Source organism: Triturus cristatus, chromosome 7, assembly GCF_964204655.1.
Source record: "Triturus cristatus chromosome 7, aTriCri1.1, whole genome shotgun sequence".
Taxonomy (NCBI): domain Eukaryota; kingdom Metazoa; phylum Chordata; class Amphibia; order Caudata; family Salamandridae; genus Triturus; species Triturus cristatus.
In genome coordinates, this window is record NC_140590.1 from 911,874,724 (window position 1) to 911,891,348 (window position 16,625).

The 16,625-nt window shown below is 42.6% G+C and overlaps 1 protein-coding gene across 1 annotated transcript in view; it reads left to right on the top strand.

Moving 5' to 3' along the window:
• Window positions 1-16,625, top strand: part of WWC1 (WW and C2 domain containing 1) — a 389,597-nt gene that overhangs the window by 158,342 nt on the left and 214,630 nt on the right. The window contains exon 3 of the mRNA XM_085617843.1: window positions 15,010-15,213. Within this exon, the coding sequence (XP_085473969.1) occupies window positions 15,010-15,213 (204 nt within the window). The remainder of the gene's footprint in view (window positions 1-15,009; window positions 15,214-16,625) is intronic.

Below are 16,625 nucleotides of genomic sequence, written 5' to 3' on the forward strand. Positions count from 1 at the left end.
CTAGATGATGACACCTGGCGGTACTGCTGCGAATCCACACAACGCATATCTCTAAATGGTAGACACCGACTTATTCAGTTTAAGTACCTCAATTGGGTTTACTATACCCTAATTAGGTTACATAGATACGGTATACGAGACACAGCTAAATGTGAAAGGTGCGGTGAAGAACCACCGGGATTCCTGCATTTAGCATGGTTGTGCCCCTCAATAGCGAAATTCTGGAATTCAATATTCCAAAAACTTAGTGACATAACTGAGGGGCCTCTGACCCCTGTTGGCACTTTTGGGTTGCTCCAAAAGGTTACGTAAAGACTTAAGGTGCTTGGTGGATGTTAGACCTGGCATCATTGGCATGAGTCTCTCCTCCATTTTTTTCTGTTTGCCTCCTCTGTTTACGATGTTTTTGCTGGAATATTGCTTTGGGCACTGTGCCACTGCTGATCAGTGCCACAGTGCAAGTGCTCCCTATGTTAAATTGTTACATTGATTGGTGTTACCATGATTGGCTTGGTTGACTTACTGTTCAGACCCTAGTCTAGTGCACTGCGTGTGCCAAGGGCGTGTAAGTTAACTGCTGCTGGTGGGCTTGCAGCACTGGTTGTGCCACCCACAGAAGCAGCGTGTAAAATGTGTCTCAGGCCTGCCACCGCAGCGCCTGCGTGCAGTCCCTGACTGCCATGTCGACTTGGTAAGGAAACCTACTTACCAGTCTCTAAACCTTCACTTTGCCACATTTCAGACACCTCTATGGTAGGCCCTAGGGCAGGGTGCATTGTTGGTAAAAGGTAGGTCATGCCCTGATGTGTGTGGCATGACCTAATAGTGAATTACAGCCATTTTCGTTTTTCACTATTGAAGGGCTACCTGCCTCCAATAGGCCAGACTGGGCAGACTGATTATTAACTCCATTATAATCTATCTGACTCAGGGAGCATGGTAGCAAGTCGAGTTTAGTATCCCTGAACTCAGAATTTAATAACACACCCTTTAGGATGGATGGTTTTTAAATTCTATGTTTGAAAATAGCACTTTTAGAAAGTGGCTATTTTCTTGTCCAACTATCTACCGGTCTCTGCTGGTTTGGTGTGTGTGTCAGGGGCTGGGTGGCTCCAGAGGTCTGAATGAGTCAGTGTGGGGTGAATGGGGCGTTTACACATAGAGTGAGGGAAGAGTAGCCTGCCCTGCCTGACACAATACTGGCTCCGCCCCCTGCTGGGCGACTGATAGCCCTGCTCCTGCCAGTGACAATACTGGCTCCGCCTCCTGCTGGGCGGCTGAGGACTCTGCCCTGCTCAGTGAATAGGCCAGGTGCCTCTGCCTGGCAACACCCCCAACAAACCTGAGCTGGTGGGAATCTCCCTGCTTGGACAAAGGGAACAAAGGGAAAAAGGGGTATAAGAGAAGGACCCCTGAACCAAGAACTCAGATCACTTCTGACAAGGAAACCTGTACCAAGGACAAGAAGCCTGCTGATCTAAGGACTTGCCTCCCCTCTCTGCCAGAGTGCTGTTTTGCTGTGGAGGAACCTGGAAGCTGCTTCTTTATTTTTGCCAAGGAACAAGGAGAGAGGAACTTGGTGTGTACTCTCTGAACACTTGCTAGGAAATCTCCAAGGACTGGAAGGGTGCCAGTCTCCTGTTGAAGTCACAGGGCCAAAGGACTTCACCATCTACTGAATTGCTGAATTGCTGGAAAGTGTTGTTTCCAGTACACAAGGTAAAATCTGCAGTCTCGACGCCGCCGGGCCCGATCGACGCCAGCAGCAACGCCAGTGAGCAGTGGGTATCGGCCCCGGCTCCAAGTGACCCCGTCTCGACGCCGGTATCGACGCCAGTGAGGAGTGAGTATCGGCTCTACCTCCAAGCGACCCCGTCCCGACGCCGCTGCTGATCGCATCGACTCGACGCCCTTCTCGACGCCGTGAGCGCTGCTCCGGCCCGACATCCCTCGACACCGCTGCGGATTGACCCGACTCCGAGGCACGATCGACGCCGACTTCGACGCCGACATCTCGACGTCGTGGATCATCGTTTTCTTCGTTTCTCAAGGTACTGTACTTGTGGGGTCTGTTGCAACTCCAGGCTCGACGTAGCGCTCCTCGCGGTCGACGCTGAACCTTGGGAATCTTGTAGACTCGACGTCGTGTGACTCCTGTGGGGGTTACATTGTTGCCAAAGAACTGTGCTCAGAAGAATACTTTGCTAAAGAACTATTTGCCAAGAAGAAACCTTACTTGAACTATTATTTTTCCTTCCAAAGAGTATTTATTAAGACTGTGGTATATTTTTGTCGTTATTTGGTCTTGTGCTAAGCCTTATATAAAAATACTATTTTTATAATAACTTCTGTGTCGTGTCCATCTGTAGTGTATTCACTTTATTACTGTATGTGGTCATAAATGCTTAACACACTGCCTCTGAGATAAGCCTGTCTGCTCTGCCAAGCTACCAAGGGGGTAGCAGGGGTTATCTGAGTGTGTAATCCCCTTTCCCTGACTAGAGTTGGTTGGTCCCTATTTGTCAGAAGTGTATACCTCTGCCAACTAGAGACCGCCGGTTCTAACAGTGGACATGTGGTTATTATTATTATTATTATTATATATAGATTTGTTAAGCGCACAGCTACCCGTAGGTTTCCCGGCGCTGGAGCATAGCAATGAAGAGCAGGCAAGGGTACAAAGAGGGAATTATAAGGAGAACAACCAAGTTTTCACTCCTTTGCGGAACTTAAGATAGCACATTTCAGAACGCAAAGGAATAGGAAGTGAATTCCAGAGTGAGGGCGCCAGATACGAGAAAGAGCGCCCACCAATTCTGGTGCGTTTAAAACTAGGAACAGCGAATCTGCACTGAAAGGAAGATCTGAGAGTACGCGAGGGACAGTATTGGTGAACTAAAGTGGATAGGTAATGAGGAGATTTACCTGCTTTAATGCGATGCATAAAGCATAGAGCTTTAAATTTAGATCTAGATTCTATGCGTAGCCAATGCAGGCTGCGCAGAGCAGAGGAAACAGATGCAGATCTGGGTAAATTGCACAGTAGTCGGGCAGCCATGTTTTGTACCAATTGGAGTTTCCGGGAGACCTCTTTGCAGGCACCCAGAAGTAAGACATTACCGTAGTCCAGCCGAGATGTAACTAAGGCCTGGACCACAAGCTTCTGGGTGTCTTGAGGGAGCATCCACGTGATCTTCCTCAGCCACCTGATAATAGTAGTACAGGTGGCTGCGACTTTAATCACATGTTGTCTCATGGATAGCTGGTTATCAAAGAGGACCCCGAGATTGCGAGCTGTGGTTGCCGGGACTGGCAAAGGACCCATTTGCTGAGGCCAATGTTGAGAGCCCCAGAGAGCGGAGTCAGGCCCAAACAGGAGCAGCTCCGTTTTATCTCCATTCAGCTTTAATTTGTTGGTCGTCATCCAATTGGCAATGTTCGTGAGCCCTGAACTAAGAGAGGAACAAGGGGAGTGTTGATTAGCAGAGAGAGAGAAGATGATTTGAGTATCATCTGCATAAGAAAAAATAGATAGTCCAGACTGTACAGCAAGAAAAGCAAGAGGTCTAATGTAAAGATTGAAAAACAGAGGACTAAGAATAGAACCCTGGGGAACACCGTGTGGAATATTATGAACCGAGGACACCGAGGAAGGAGAAAAAACCTGAAAAGTGCGGTCTGAGAGAAAATTGGAGATCCACGCAAGTGCGGATCCAGAAATTCCAACAGACCTCAGGGCAGAAAGGAGGATGGTATGAGAGACGGTGTCAAAAGCGGCACTCAAATCCAAGAGGATGAGTGCCACCGTCTCTCCTCCATCCACCTGACGTCTGATTGTTTCCGTAACTCCCAGAAGGGTGGACTCAGTGGAAAAGCCCGTCCGAAAACCAGATTGGGAGAAGTGGAGAACGTTCGCCGACTCAATATGGGTAGTTAGCTGACGATTAACGTGCTTCTCTAACACCTTCGAAAGGCCGGGAAGTAAAGAGATCGGTCGGAAGTTGGTAGGATTATTAGGGTCTGCATTAGCTTTTTTCAAAAGTGGAGCGACCATCGCATGTTTCCAGACGTTAGGAACAATAGCTTCAGTAAGAGAAGCATTCAGAAGAGACAAAATGCAATCAAGTGAAGCAGAGGCTAGAGAACAGAAGATCTGTGGGGGCATGGGATCAAGGGGAGAACCAGATTTGATCTCCGCCAACAAATTTTGGAAAACGGGCATAGAAATGGGGTCCCACTTATCTAGGAGGGGGATTGATGACTGAACCAAATCATCCAGAGGAAGAGGTTGGACATAGTTCTGTAAGGATGGACTGGATGAAGGTGGGGCAGATCGTGGGGCTCCAAAGCCCGCGTAGATGTTATCAATTTTCTGCGTAAAAAAGTCGGCCAGGGAATTGCATTGAGTGCTATCCAAACAGGGGGCTTTAGGAGCACAGGCCATGCCTGATAGTTCCTGGACTGCCTTAAAAAGAGCTTTGGGGCGGTTCTGGGCTTTCAATATAGTGTTATTGACATGATCGGCCCTAGAGGATTTGCAAAGAGCGTGATATTTGTGGAGTGCAGTTTTATAATTTTCTTTATCTGCAGGAGAGTAATTAGATCTCCAAATACGCTCCAGCCTTTTGCAGCGGGACTTTTCCATTTTTAATTGGTCGTTAAACCAGGGGGCAGGGGGGTGCAAAAAATGTGCTTACATTTGCGTGCTGGGAGGCAGAGGTCGAGCGCAGACGTAAGCCAGGTATTAATTGTCATAACATCATCTGAGGGGATGTTAAGAAGTTGCGGCATGGTCTTTAGAAGGGAGTTATTGAGGTGTTCCAGATTAAGTTTTTGCCAATTCCTACGGATTCTAGAAGGATGAGTACTGTTGGGAAGGCAAGTAGCACCTGCTATTTTAATACAGAACTCTACAATAAAATGGTCAGACCAAATAATAGGCCTAGAGGGTAAACAATTTACAATGTCCAAATTAGTGAAAATTGGATCAAGGAGATTACCACCTTTGTGAGTTGGGCCAGTGTTAAGCAGACTTAAGTTAATAGCCGCAAGGTCCTGTATCAGGTGTGTGCTAATAGAACATAGGGTATCATTAAGATGGATATTAAGGTCACCTAACAACATGAAATTGGTAGCTTCCAACAGAAAGGGAGCAATAAGCTCAGGAAGGGAGGCTGCCCAAGTGGCGGCCGCACCAGGTGGACGATACACGAGGACGCCAGACAGAGTGAAATTAGGGGATAGTGACAGTTTAAAACTGCCAGCTTCACAATTGGGGATGTCCAGATCTTCCCATTTACAGGAATAACACCTCTTGTAAATGATAGCGATGCCGCCACCTACCCCAGATGTTCGGTTGCGTCCCACAAACGTGTATGCCTCGGGGAGAGCAGTAGCGATATCCGGGCCGGAGCTGTCATTAAGCCAGGTCTCAGTTAGAAACAGAGCTGACGGACTAGATAATGTAAGAAGATCAAATATGTCCCTTTTGTGTTTGGGCAAGGATCTACAATTTAAGTTAAGAAAACTAAGATCGGAAGCAGGATCGGAGTGTGATGTTACTGAAGAGGGAGTAGCTTTCCGAAAGGAGGCAGAGGCGATGCACCACTCCGAGGGGAGGGCTGTGAGAGCTAGGGTGCAGGCGGAGCAGACCAGAGGGACATCGTTACAGCAAAAACGAGAGCAATGAGGCCCTAGAGGCACTTGGAGGCTATACAAAGCAGAACGTGAGTACGTGAGTTTGGGGGTCACAGAACCAGAGGAAAGAGGGGTGGCCCTGGGTCCCGTCAGGGCGCGGACGGGCGCAGACGGGCTTGCCTTTGGCGCGCCTTTGGCGCGCCGCCGGCGCGCCCTCTGCGCGCGTCCGCTGCGCGTTCGCACCATGCCCCACTTTAGTAGCGTCAGGGAAGCAGACACTAGACTGCTCCCTGCGCTACCCCCAAGATGGCGGTCGGTGGATAGAGAAGATACCGGGGAGCGGGAGCGAGGGAAGAGCCTACCACTGAAGGAAATGCACGAGGCTCAGTGATGCAGTAATGTAACCGCTTGGTGAGTGATTAACTAGTAATTTTTACAAAAGTACAATGAAATCACAGAACACGATTTAAAAATGATTAAGAGCACATAAAAATACAATACAACCACTTTGCACCCCCTCCAATGCTCAGAGTTATTAGTAGCAAAGCGTGTGGTAGCTATGCATTGGGCGTGTGGCCCTTCTCCCACTCTGATATAATGGTCCAGAGATATGTTATACTGTAACACGCAGACTAAGATATACAACGAATTACTTCCCCCTCCCCCCCCCGAGTCGCCCCAAGAACTTCTGGAGCTTATATCAGAGCTTTTTGGAAGGCAAGAAATGAGGTAACAGGTAGCCTGATCTCAATTGATGCTAGGACTGGAGCCTTGAGCAGGTTTTACTGTTTTGTGTACATTTTACGTTGAGATCGCCACCCCAGGTTTCACTCTGGTATGCTATTTCTTTCCTATATTACGGATGGCACCGCCACAGCTGGACAGATTCCAATGGACGTACTGTTTGCACGCTATATGAGACTTCATGTGACGTATGGACATATAAGGTATATATGTTTTCCCTCTGGAAAATTCATATGTATGTATCGCATTGTCTCACCAGTAATACTTTTGATTGTTTATATATGAATACTGAGACTGCTTTTTCTTTTTATTGTTTTGCTTTTCATTTGTTGCTCATATTGAATGAGCTTATCTTCGTACAATCAATAAAATAAAAATAAAAAATTCAATTAAAAAAATGGACGTATGAAGTTGATTACTCTGTGATCAATTTGAATTTCACCAGGCAGTGCTCTGTTCTTAGATTCTCTTAAGGAGATAGTCCCAGGAATAGCATAACGTGTAAAGAATGTATAGTTTTGGTAAATATATAGCACTCAAAGCTACCCAACTGCTCCTCATTTGCACGGGTTTCTCCCCTTTCTGAGAGGCTCAGACCGTATCAAAATAAAATGTACACTTCTCTCCCTCTCTTGAATTGCTGAATGACGGGGAGTTAAAGCCTTCATTGTATTAGTCATCATTGGCTTGCACCATAACTTCTTTCAGGCCTTTTGTATTGAGCATAAGCTATCCTACAATGCTACCATCAGGTATACAGTCAGATAATTAATAAATAAACATAACATTATAGCTAAATCTAAATCTGGTATTTGTAAAGCGCAAACTACTCACCCCTAAGGGTCTCAAGGCCCTGGGGGCCGTCTGGGCGATAAAGTGTGCTATTTGAGTCACATGGTGCTGAGCTCAGCTGCCGCCGGCGCCCGGGATCGAACCATGAGCCCTGCTCTGTTTTAGAGAAAGAACTTCACAGTGGTGTTTGCCAGAGAAGTAGTGGCTGCTGTAATCCGTAATGATGACGAGAACACCAGTCCACTAGGGGTGTAGTTTAGTCAGTGGGATTTAGGGGGATGTAAATCTCGGATTTCCCAAATAAAAAAGCAGTATGCTGCAGGGTGGAGGTCTGAGATGGCCAAGGTTTAGGACGGACTGTTTCAATGAGGAACAGGGTCAGTACTGATTTGCATTAAGTTGACCTCTTATAAGGGTGGCACAGTGGGTGAAAAACTATGCCTTGGAATGCTACGCTGAGCGATTGCCACAGGTGAGACTATTTGTAAGCATTCACCCTGCTTAGAAACTTGCGAGTAGTGCAACCAGCCAAGCCTACTGCTGCCAATGTTTGTGAATTTCAAAAAGTAGTAAAATTGTACCCATTCTAGGAGTAGTTCGATAGGTACGGATTTATTACTTTTTAGGGTCGAGCCTGCGATAGTATTCTCTGGAGCGAATGAGTCCACCTTGCAAGGCACTATTGTTTAAAGAAATGACTTGGAGTCCCCCCATTGCTCACCATTTGTTTGCTTGCGTGGCATTCTTCTTTACAGCTTTGTAATTGGTCACTGCAGGCCAAGCATAATTTTCTCCTCTTTCTGTGGAGCAACGACCAAGCACCGATTGATTTAACATAATCAGTGCCTATCTGCTGTTCCCAATGTGATCAGAGGTACTATTTTGTTATTTTTAACTTCTAGTCCCAGCAAACAGAAGGCAGCACATGCGAGAGTCTGAAGCCATGTATAATGCAGATAATGGGTCGAGACCCTCAGTCCCATCCAATCCACTGCCATTCCAATCCACACAACCCCACTCCAATCCAACCCTCTCTAATCCACCCACCCCAATCCAATCCCTCCCAATCCAATCCACCATGCTCTAATCCACCCCACCCCAATCCACCCCACTTCAATTGAAACCACTCCAGTTCAGTCCACCCCACTCTAATCCACCACACTCCAATCCAAAATCACCCCACCCCACTCCAGTCCAAATCCACCCCACTCCAATCCACTCCACCCATTCCACTCAATTCAATACACCTCACTCCAATCCAATCTACCCACTCCAATCCAATCCAACCCACCACCCGTCTCCACCCCACTATACGCCACTCCCCGACACTGCCCTTAACAACACTCTCATCACTGAACGCTACTCCAACAATTCCACTCTACTATACTCTACTCCACTCTACTCCATGCTATTCCCCCTACACCACTCGACGACAGTCTACACCCCCACTCCTCAACAGTCTACTCCACCACTCCACTCAACAACAGTCTAGTCCCCCTACTCCACTTTAAGCCATGCTTAAAAGCAGCCAGAGTGGTGTACACCATGGCTAAAACACATAGGAACTCATGACTACAGCCACGAAGAACTCAACCACCTAGAGTCCCTCCTTGGGTCACTTACTTTAAATGTATTTTCACTGCACGCACCCTTTTTCATCTCCGCAACAAGAAGCCTCCTTGGTAGAGTTGACAAATTGGTGTTTGTGGTCAGAGCTCCATCTTACTTGGCCTTGCCTTTTACAAATCATCCTATCAAGTGACTGATGGCCCCATGTACTAAGCCCGAGTATAGAGGAGGGGGTGTAGGCATATTAATAGGGTGGGCAGCCAGAGCCAATCAGTGGGTCTGGCTCTGATCTAAGATTCTATGCACTCGCTGAGCCATGAACATGTTTGGCGTGTATTTTGTGCAACAAACATAACGTAAAAATATCATGGAATATCTGTTAAACAGTGTATTTCTGTAACATGGAAGTGATAAAGCCGGATTCTTATCTGTCTTACCATCACCAAGAATCCTCTCAGGTCGCCAGGATCTTTCTATCTCCTGAATAGTGTAAAGGGGAGGAAATCCACTAGCACATAATTAAACTAATCAAATCTGAACTTTAAAGGACCACTGACTCCGAATCTCAAAAGTTAAGGATTTATTACAAAGCCAAAAATAATTGCACATACAAGCACCTCATCACGAGGTTAAGAAAATAAATGGACACTAATACAAAGAAGATTCTACGCAAGAGTCTCACCCGACTCAGAATAAGAAGAATAGTCAGTTCCTGAAGCATTAGGCAACCAATAACTGCTCCAATCTCTATATTAGAAGTCATTAACCTAAAAAGAAAATAATTTAGTCTATCCCTACTCTGTCTCTAAGGTGACATCCCTACTTAGCATTTTCCCAGGCAAGAGATTAAAAGGTGTCAGAAGTGAAGACTTCCTTAGAAGTACACTCACTTTACTCGGTGCTTGTTCTAAGATGCTCCTTCTAGCTCTCCACCTAATCCTCAACTCCTCAACCCACAGGGCACTGTCCCTAATTCAAAATCTCAAAATCGTAGAACACGCCCTCCGTCACACCTCTCCAGCCAGGTCTTCCTCCGGTACTTTTCCACTGAAATTTGTATTCCATCCAAAGATGGTTAGCTTGACCTTGGGTCCCAGGCACCTTCTCCGCTGAAAGTATAATCCCTGCATTCCAGTATACTCCCATGTTAGCTTCTCATGACATCCTCACTCCTAAAACAAAAGGGTTAGTCTCCCTTACAAGCTAGGTGTCCTTGCACCGGCAACAGAAACATGGGAACGAGAAACGTTCCACTTCACTGAGATTTTCTAACATCTCTGAAACCCAGAGCCTTTCCAAGGGAAACAATTTTCAGCCTACAATATTCAGCTAACATAAGAAATGAATAGGCCTTTCTCTCAACGTAGATGCGGTCAGGCCTTTACACATTTTAAACGCACATTTCTAAAATCATACTATAAGCATTAATATTCATTAAATTGCATACATAAATAAGCAATCTACACGTGCAGACTTTCATATGGTGCACGTTTGAATCCCAATACATCACATTATACGGGAACTAAGTCGTTGTGCATTTTCTAACATATATTCTCGACTAAACATTGCATTAAACTCCATAAATGACTTGGTTACATTTCTATTCGAACTAATCTATGCTGCTTTCAGTTCTACGTTTCTAAGCCACACGTTAATAAAATGCCACTAAATATATGGGTGCAGACTACCAGTGATTATGGTGCACCCCTACAAATTTCAGAATAACATGGCGCTCTATCGGAAGCCTTTCACCTTCGTGCATCAAATTACATCACTACATAGATAGGCATTTACTAAAAGTGATAATTTTTAGAAACATCCTTGGCTCGCCTCCCAGACTCAATACCATTAGGGGACTATGAGGCAAGTCAATAGCCATGTAAACCTTCAATGTGGCCTAGCTTCTTAGTATATATTGGTAACATTATAGTCTATTAAATCAAACATAAGACACAAGAGTGACAAGGCACTTCTTGAACACGAGTGTTATAATAAAGTCAAGAGAGGCTCCCCCCCTCCCAAGCTACACCCCTGAAGCCACTTACTATTCTACAGATTGGAGTTCCACACTGGAATTCTGCTCAGCACAACCTGGAACCTCTGGCACGTGTAGCTCGTGGAGTACGGATTAGCAAGCAGTCATGTAGCACTATCTTCTGTCATCAACCAATATTGAGCATACAATATGAAAATATGCTTCCTAATTAAATATAGAAGCGCATTAAGGAATTAATATTAGGTGTGAAAATAATTTTAAAGTAATTTACAAACTATACTGCCTCACTTGTATACATATTCATGTATGACATGGATTTATCAAAGGTTATTGAAAACCTTTCTCTAGCTTCTAACTTCGAGCCTTTTTAGTTAATAATTGAACAAACAGAAAATATGCAAATTACATTCAGCAGGCTACCTTGTCATTTATTTTTTATAGACTGGTAACCAGAGATCGCAGTTGGCATTGTTGACGACAGACATCTAAGAACATGGGCATGGTGTGGGGGTGTGTGCACAATGAAAACAAAACTGTGTGTAGATGTTTCTTTAAAACAAACATTATGCAAAGAAAAATACTAATGACAGATGGAGTAAAAAAATAAACGGAGGTCACAGGAAATGCATGATAAAAAACATTAACCACAAAACCATAACTTTAACTCATTATGGAAACAGTGTTGTTTGATTAGGTGGTGCAAATCAGAAAATTCCTAGTTGCCATCGCATATACCATTAGAAACCATAGACTGAAGCAACCATACTGCAGTCCAAGGCGGCATAGTGAAGATCACCTTTGGGAAGGTCCCCTTGTGTATCTGTGTGCATTTTCCAAAGCAGTACAGATATCGTCTGCCGTAGATGCGAGGCAGTTACCCATTGACTTGTCTGCGCAGAAATGGTATTTTCTTCTTTTTTGCTCGAGGACCAAGAATAGAGGCGCACTGCTAAGATTTGTGTGTCAAAATCACCATATGGTTGTTGGATGACCCGGGATGTTTTGCTAAGTAGTTAATAATAGTGCTGCTTTTCAGCAATGAAGAGGCTGTCCTTTGAAAAGATGGGTCGGTTAGAGTCAGAAGATTATATCACATCATTTTTACAGCCAATGCTTATTTGTTTGATTTGATTTGCATCATTTTTTTTCCTGTTACAGCAAATTTCGGACAGCTTTGCTCTGATACTTGTGTAACTTGTCAACCATTTATTTTGCAATCCTATTCCCAGCCCTTCCCAAAAGACTGCTGTACTTAGGATAGCATTTGCAATAGTGGGATATGATATTTTGATCAGCGCTTGCCATCGAAGGAACAAAAGGGATGTCTGTGGTTTGATTTTAATTGTCAGCCCCGTACACAACCGAGGCTTAATGCTCATAGAGGAGGATGACTTTTGTGTGAGTCTGTATCACTCTAGAATTTGATCTACTACTAAATACGCTAGGCTTCTTCTGAAGCCATATAAAGTTTGCACTCTATTTCTGATAGCTGAAGCCCTTACACATGCTTGGAATGTTGAAATTGTAGTTTTGTCACTGTGGATGTTGTGGGCGATAATTGTATGGTCTGAGACCCACCTGTTATGGTTTTACTGAATTAAACATTTGTTCAAAGAGCACTTGGTAGTCCATGTCCTGCCGAACCAGATATTACTTTTTGTTGTTATTGGAAGAGAATGCACACGGAAGGAGTGGTTTATATAAAAAAAAACTGATCAACCTCATCAAGGTAGTTCAAGCAAGATCAAGTGTAACCACTAATTAATGATACTTATATTGGTTAGGACAGTAATCATGAAAAAAGCAATACTCTGAATCAGATACGTGACCACACCACTACTTACAGAGCACCCCAGGAGACGTGAAGTAATTTTAAATGTGTCCGTGTCAAGTGGAGATTTTAAACGTCTCAAAATTGAGGTTAATAATATAAGGCAAATACAAAAAAATCCTAAGCATTTGTTAAAATAATATTACTTTTATTTCAGTCATCTATTGTGTAAGATGTGTATGTTGCACTTAAACAATCTGCAGATGGCCGACAGCCCAAGCTCACTGACTAAAGGACGTAACAGATACCATTGCTACCTGCAGCAAATAAAACAATTCTCAGTTATATTAAGCATCAAGCTATAGATTGTGTTAGCTTTTTTTTTTTGCTTCTTCTCATTTTGTTGGCCTTCAAATACATGAGCCTTCCAAGGCACAACATATTCCTTATAATTGATCAGTATCTAGTCTTTGCTTTGTCTCATTGCCATTTATACATGTGGAGAATCGGGCAAAAGGTGAGGGGCCAGATTGATTAGACTCTTTACCTGTGCAAAGATCTGGGTTATGTAAGTAGGGGATGGTATAAGTTCTCTTGGATGCAGTACGAGTGTCTGTGTTTACACTATGGATATTTTGAATGTTCATCTCTTTTATATTTTACTTATATTTTATCTGAAGGTTTTAAATGTGTTGTCCTATTTATGCTTTAATGGCAAAATGCTGAAATAAATTATCAAGGTGAACTACAAAATGCCTTACAGAAAACATGATGGCGGAAGCTCTGGAAAGCTTCTAATATTACGTCTTAATCACCACATCTACTCAGGAAAAGAATGCATCAGTATATAAACATACCCTATGTAAGGCATGATAAAATGCTTATCAGACAGTCATTTATTGAGAGATGTTCATTCATGTCCTATATCATTTAACTATTTTGTTTATCAGTACTAAGCGAGGTTGCTTGCTTTACAATACATACACATTTGAAAGTAAAAAAGTGCAAGCTAAGACTTGAGTCTGGAACCATATCAAATTTGTCAGTACAATAAATGTGATAATAGTTTGTCAGTGGGTTGTACTGTGAGCTATAATTTCATAGATTAATTCCCTGGTCAAGGTAGGTTAGACCATTTCACTGTGCTGTTTGTTTACAGCAGTAGCTAACCCTTCACCATTCCAATTTTCTATAAACAAGTGCTCCTACTTTCCCCTCTCTACTTTGATAGTTAATTCGATGAAGTGGACAAATTATCATTTGCTAGAATTAATTCATAGAAGGTGTGTAGCCTTTATATTAGTTGAATATGCCACCATTGCTGCGAGTGCCTGCAGGTCACATGCAAATTCTATTTGTGAAGAGTTCAAGGCATATAATAAAGACCAGATATAATCTTAGGATATTTCAGTGTATGTCTGGCAGACATTAACAATTAGTAGAACCTTCTGGTGATTTATTTTTAAAAAGGAATCTACATGCCAGGTTTTAGTTATCTGCTCCTGGCTAGTCACAGAAGATTAATTGACAACCATTTAAAAGGTATTTTGCACAGGCCTTAAACACCCCATTAGAGAACATTATCACTGTTTCTTTAAATAATAAGGTAAACCTGCTACAATTGTATTTTAGTCACAATTCCTGAATGGAAGTTTTAAGATCTGTATTCTAAGGATACTCAATTTAGTTTGTAGCTTAAAAAATGAATGCTATTTTGAAACCCATGAGCTTGCCTGACCTTTCAATACCGGATGTTATCCACATTTTTGGCTTCACTTCTGATTGGAAATGTGGAAAATTGTGACGCCTGACCACTTATGAGCGGTATCCGTGTAAACAAAAAACTACCTGGGCAAACTTGAAGAACTGCAGTCCTTACTCCTAATTTCTGGAATAGCATTTGGATCTTAAACTTGCTTACATAAACTTGTCTATCCTTTTCTGCAATGAAATCAAAATATTCACACACTGACCCAAGATGATTTCAACATTTCATATAGATAAAGATAGTTTTTGTTACATGTTTTTTAAGGGAATGATTACCTTTACCTGCCAGCACAATATTTTCATTTTTGCATATTCTTCAAATATTGGAAGAATAGCTTGAATTGAGGCATTTCGTAAGACGTTTTCAGAACTGATTGCACTGTTGCTGTGACTCACAACACCAACACTATGGATTACGTTCTTCAACGGGAGGTGTCTGATTCATAGTTGCAATTCTGCTCTTTTCGTTTCACAAACTGGTACAGCCACTTGTATTTGAGATGCAAGGTCAAGATTGGTCTGGTTTAATTAACATTCAAGAATTTAAAGCTAATGTTTTTGTTATTGATCAGGATTTTGACAAATGAACATTGTGCATAACGTAATCTCATACCAATTAAATTATGAACAACCATGTTTCATTATGTAATAAAACTAGTATAGTTTTGATTCATATTGGATGAAAACTCATATGCACATACCTCACGTGACCCCTTTACCCCTTCTATTACAGGAACCACGCAACTGGAAGATCCTAGGGAGCTATGGCGGCGAGAACAGGAGCGAATGCTCAAGGACTACTTGGTTCTGGCACAAGATGCTCTGGTTGCTCAGAAAGAGATCTATGAGGTGAAACAACAGAGGCTTGAGTTGGCCCAACAGGAATATCGGCAGCTTAATGATGCTTGGATTCACAAACTGGGATCACAAACCAGCTGTGAGTATAAAGGGAAGCAGTCAAAGTGCACATTACAGTCTTACAATTTATGTTTGTGAATAGAAATTTGAGAAACTCTTCTATAGAAAAACAGTCTAGAATCTATTACACTAACCATTTATATTTATGCGTCATTTTCCTTCTTTGATTAGCTAGGTTTTAAGAATCTAAAAATCTTACACATACATTTGATTTTCTTATTCTGATTGATGCTGGGCATTTTGTTCTTTTGATTTCACCTTTTCTTTTGAATAAGATTAGTCTTCTTTTTGAAGAATACATTTAGCCTACAGGCTTAGAGGATTATACATTTATTCACCATTTTAGTTGGGACAGAAAAATTAACTGCCCTTTGTATCATTAACTCCTGTTATTCCATGACTCTAAATTGATATCAATGAGAGACAACGATCGGGCCAATCAGTGAGAAAAATGTAAAGAAAAATTTGCCAGTGTATTAAATTAAACTGTTATAAAACCTGTGCTGGAGAAGACCAGTTCAAGCTCTTGTTGCATAATTTGTCGACATGAGTAAAAGGTCACAGTTTGAAACTGACTGATGCATCCATCCCTAAACACAACTGTCGAATGTCTTATTGGGGCAGTGAAAATAGTACAAAGATAGTGTTAAATAACAGCTTTCATTGTCTCATTGGCACTGTCGGTGGGAGCAGTTATTATAAAGAATGCCTTCATTTTTTCTCATGAGAGATGTTTTCCTACTCTTTGTAAATGTTGACAGTGAAATTCTTAAGGACCTAGATGGGCTAGAAAAGGGCATAATATAGTCACTACTTTTGTTGGAAAAAATAGTTTTTCGAAGTGATCAAAATCCTTTTCCGTTACAATAACCTTAAAAAGTACAATACATCTTATTTGAAAAGCAATCTCATAAAACTCATGTAAAACAATTCAGAACTGATATGAAAATGATTTAAAAATTCATCCCAATAGTACCCTTTAAAAAGTGCAGTAAATTAATGATAGCAGCATCCATAGCTTTACGCCATAGAAGATCTAAAACATCTTACTAAAAGTGTTGTATGAAGAGAAGAAGGTGTAAAATATAAAATCAAGTAATAAAGAGCAATTATCTTTACCTCTTAGAAAAAAGAGCTGCGCACATTAGTTCCGAAGTTACATAGCAGCGGAAGCAATGGCTATTTGGTTAACAGCCTAGGGATTACCAATAGATACATGTACACAATTAAATGTTGCTAGGCAATGATATTGAAAGGGTACAAACGGTGTTGGCATACATAGGTTCTAGACATCTCGTAGAGGGAAATGCCAAATCTCAATGGGCAGTGCTCTTTGACAAATGCACGAGGCGCACTAATAGGAGCATACACAACGAGCAAAACATTAGGCACAGTTTCTAACAAATTAAGCCGACAGCGGGCCCTGCCAAG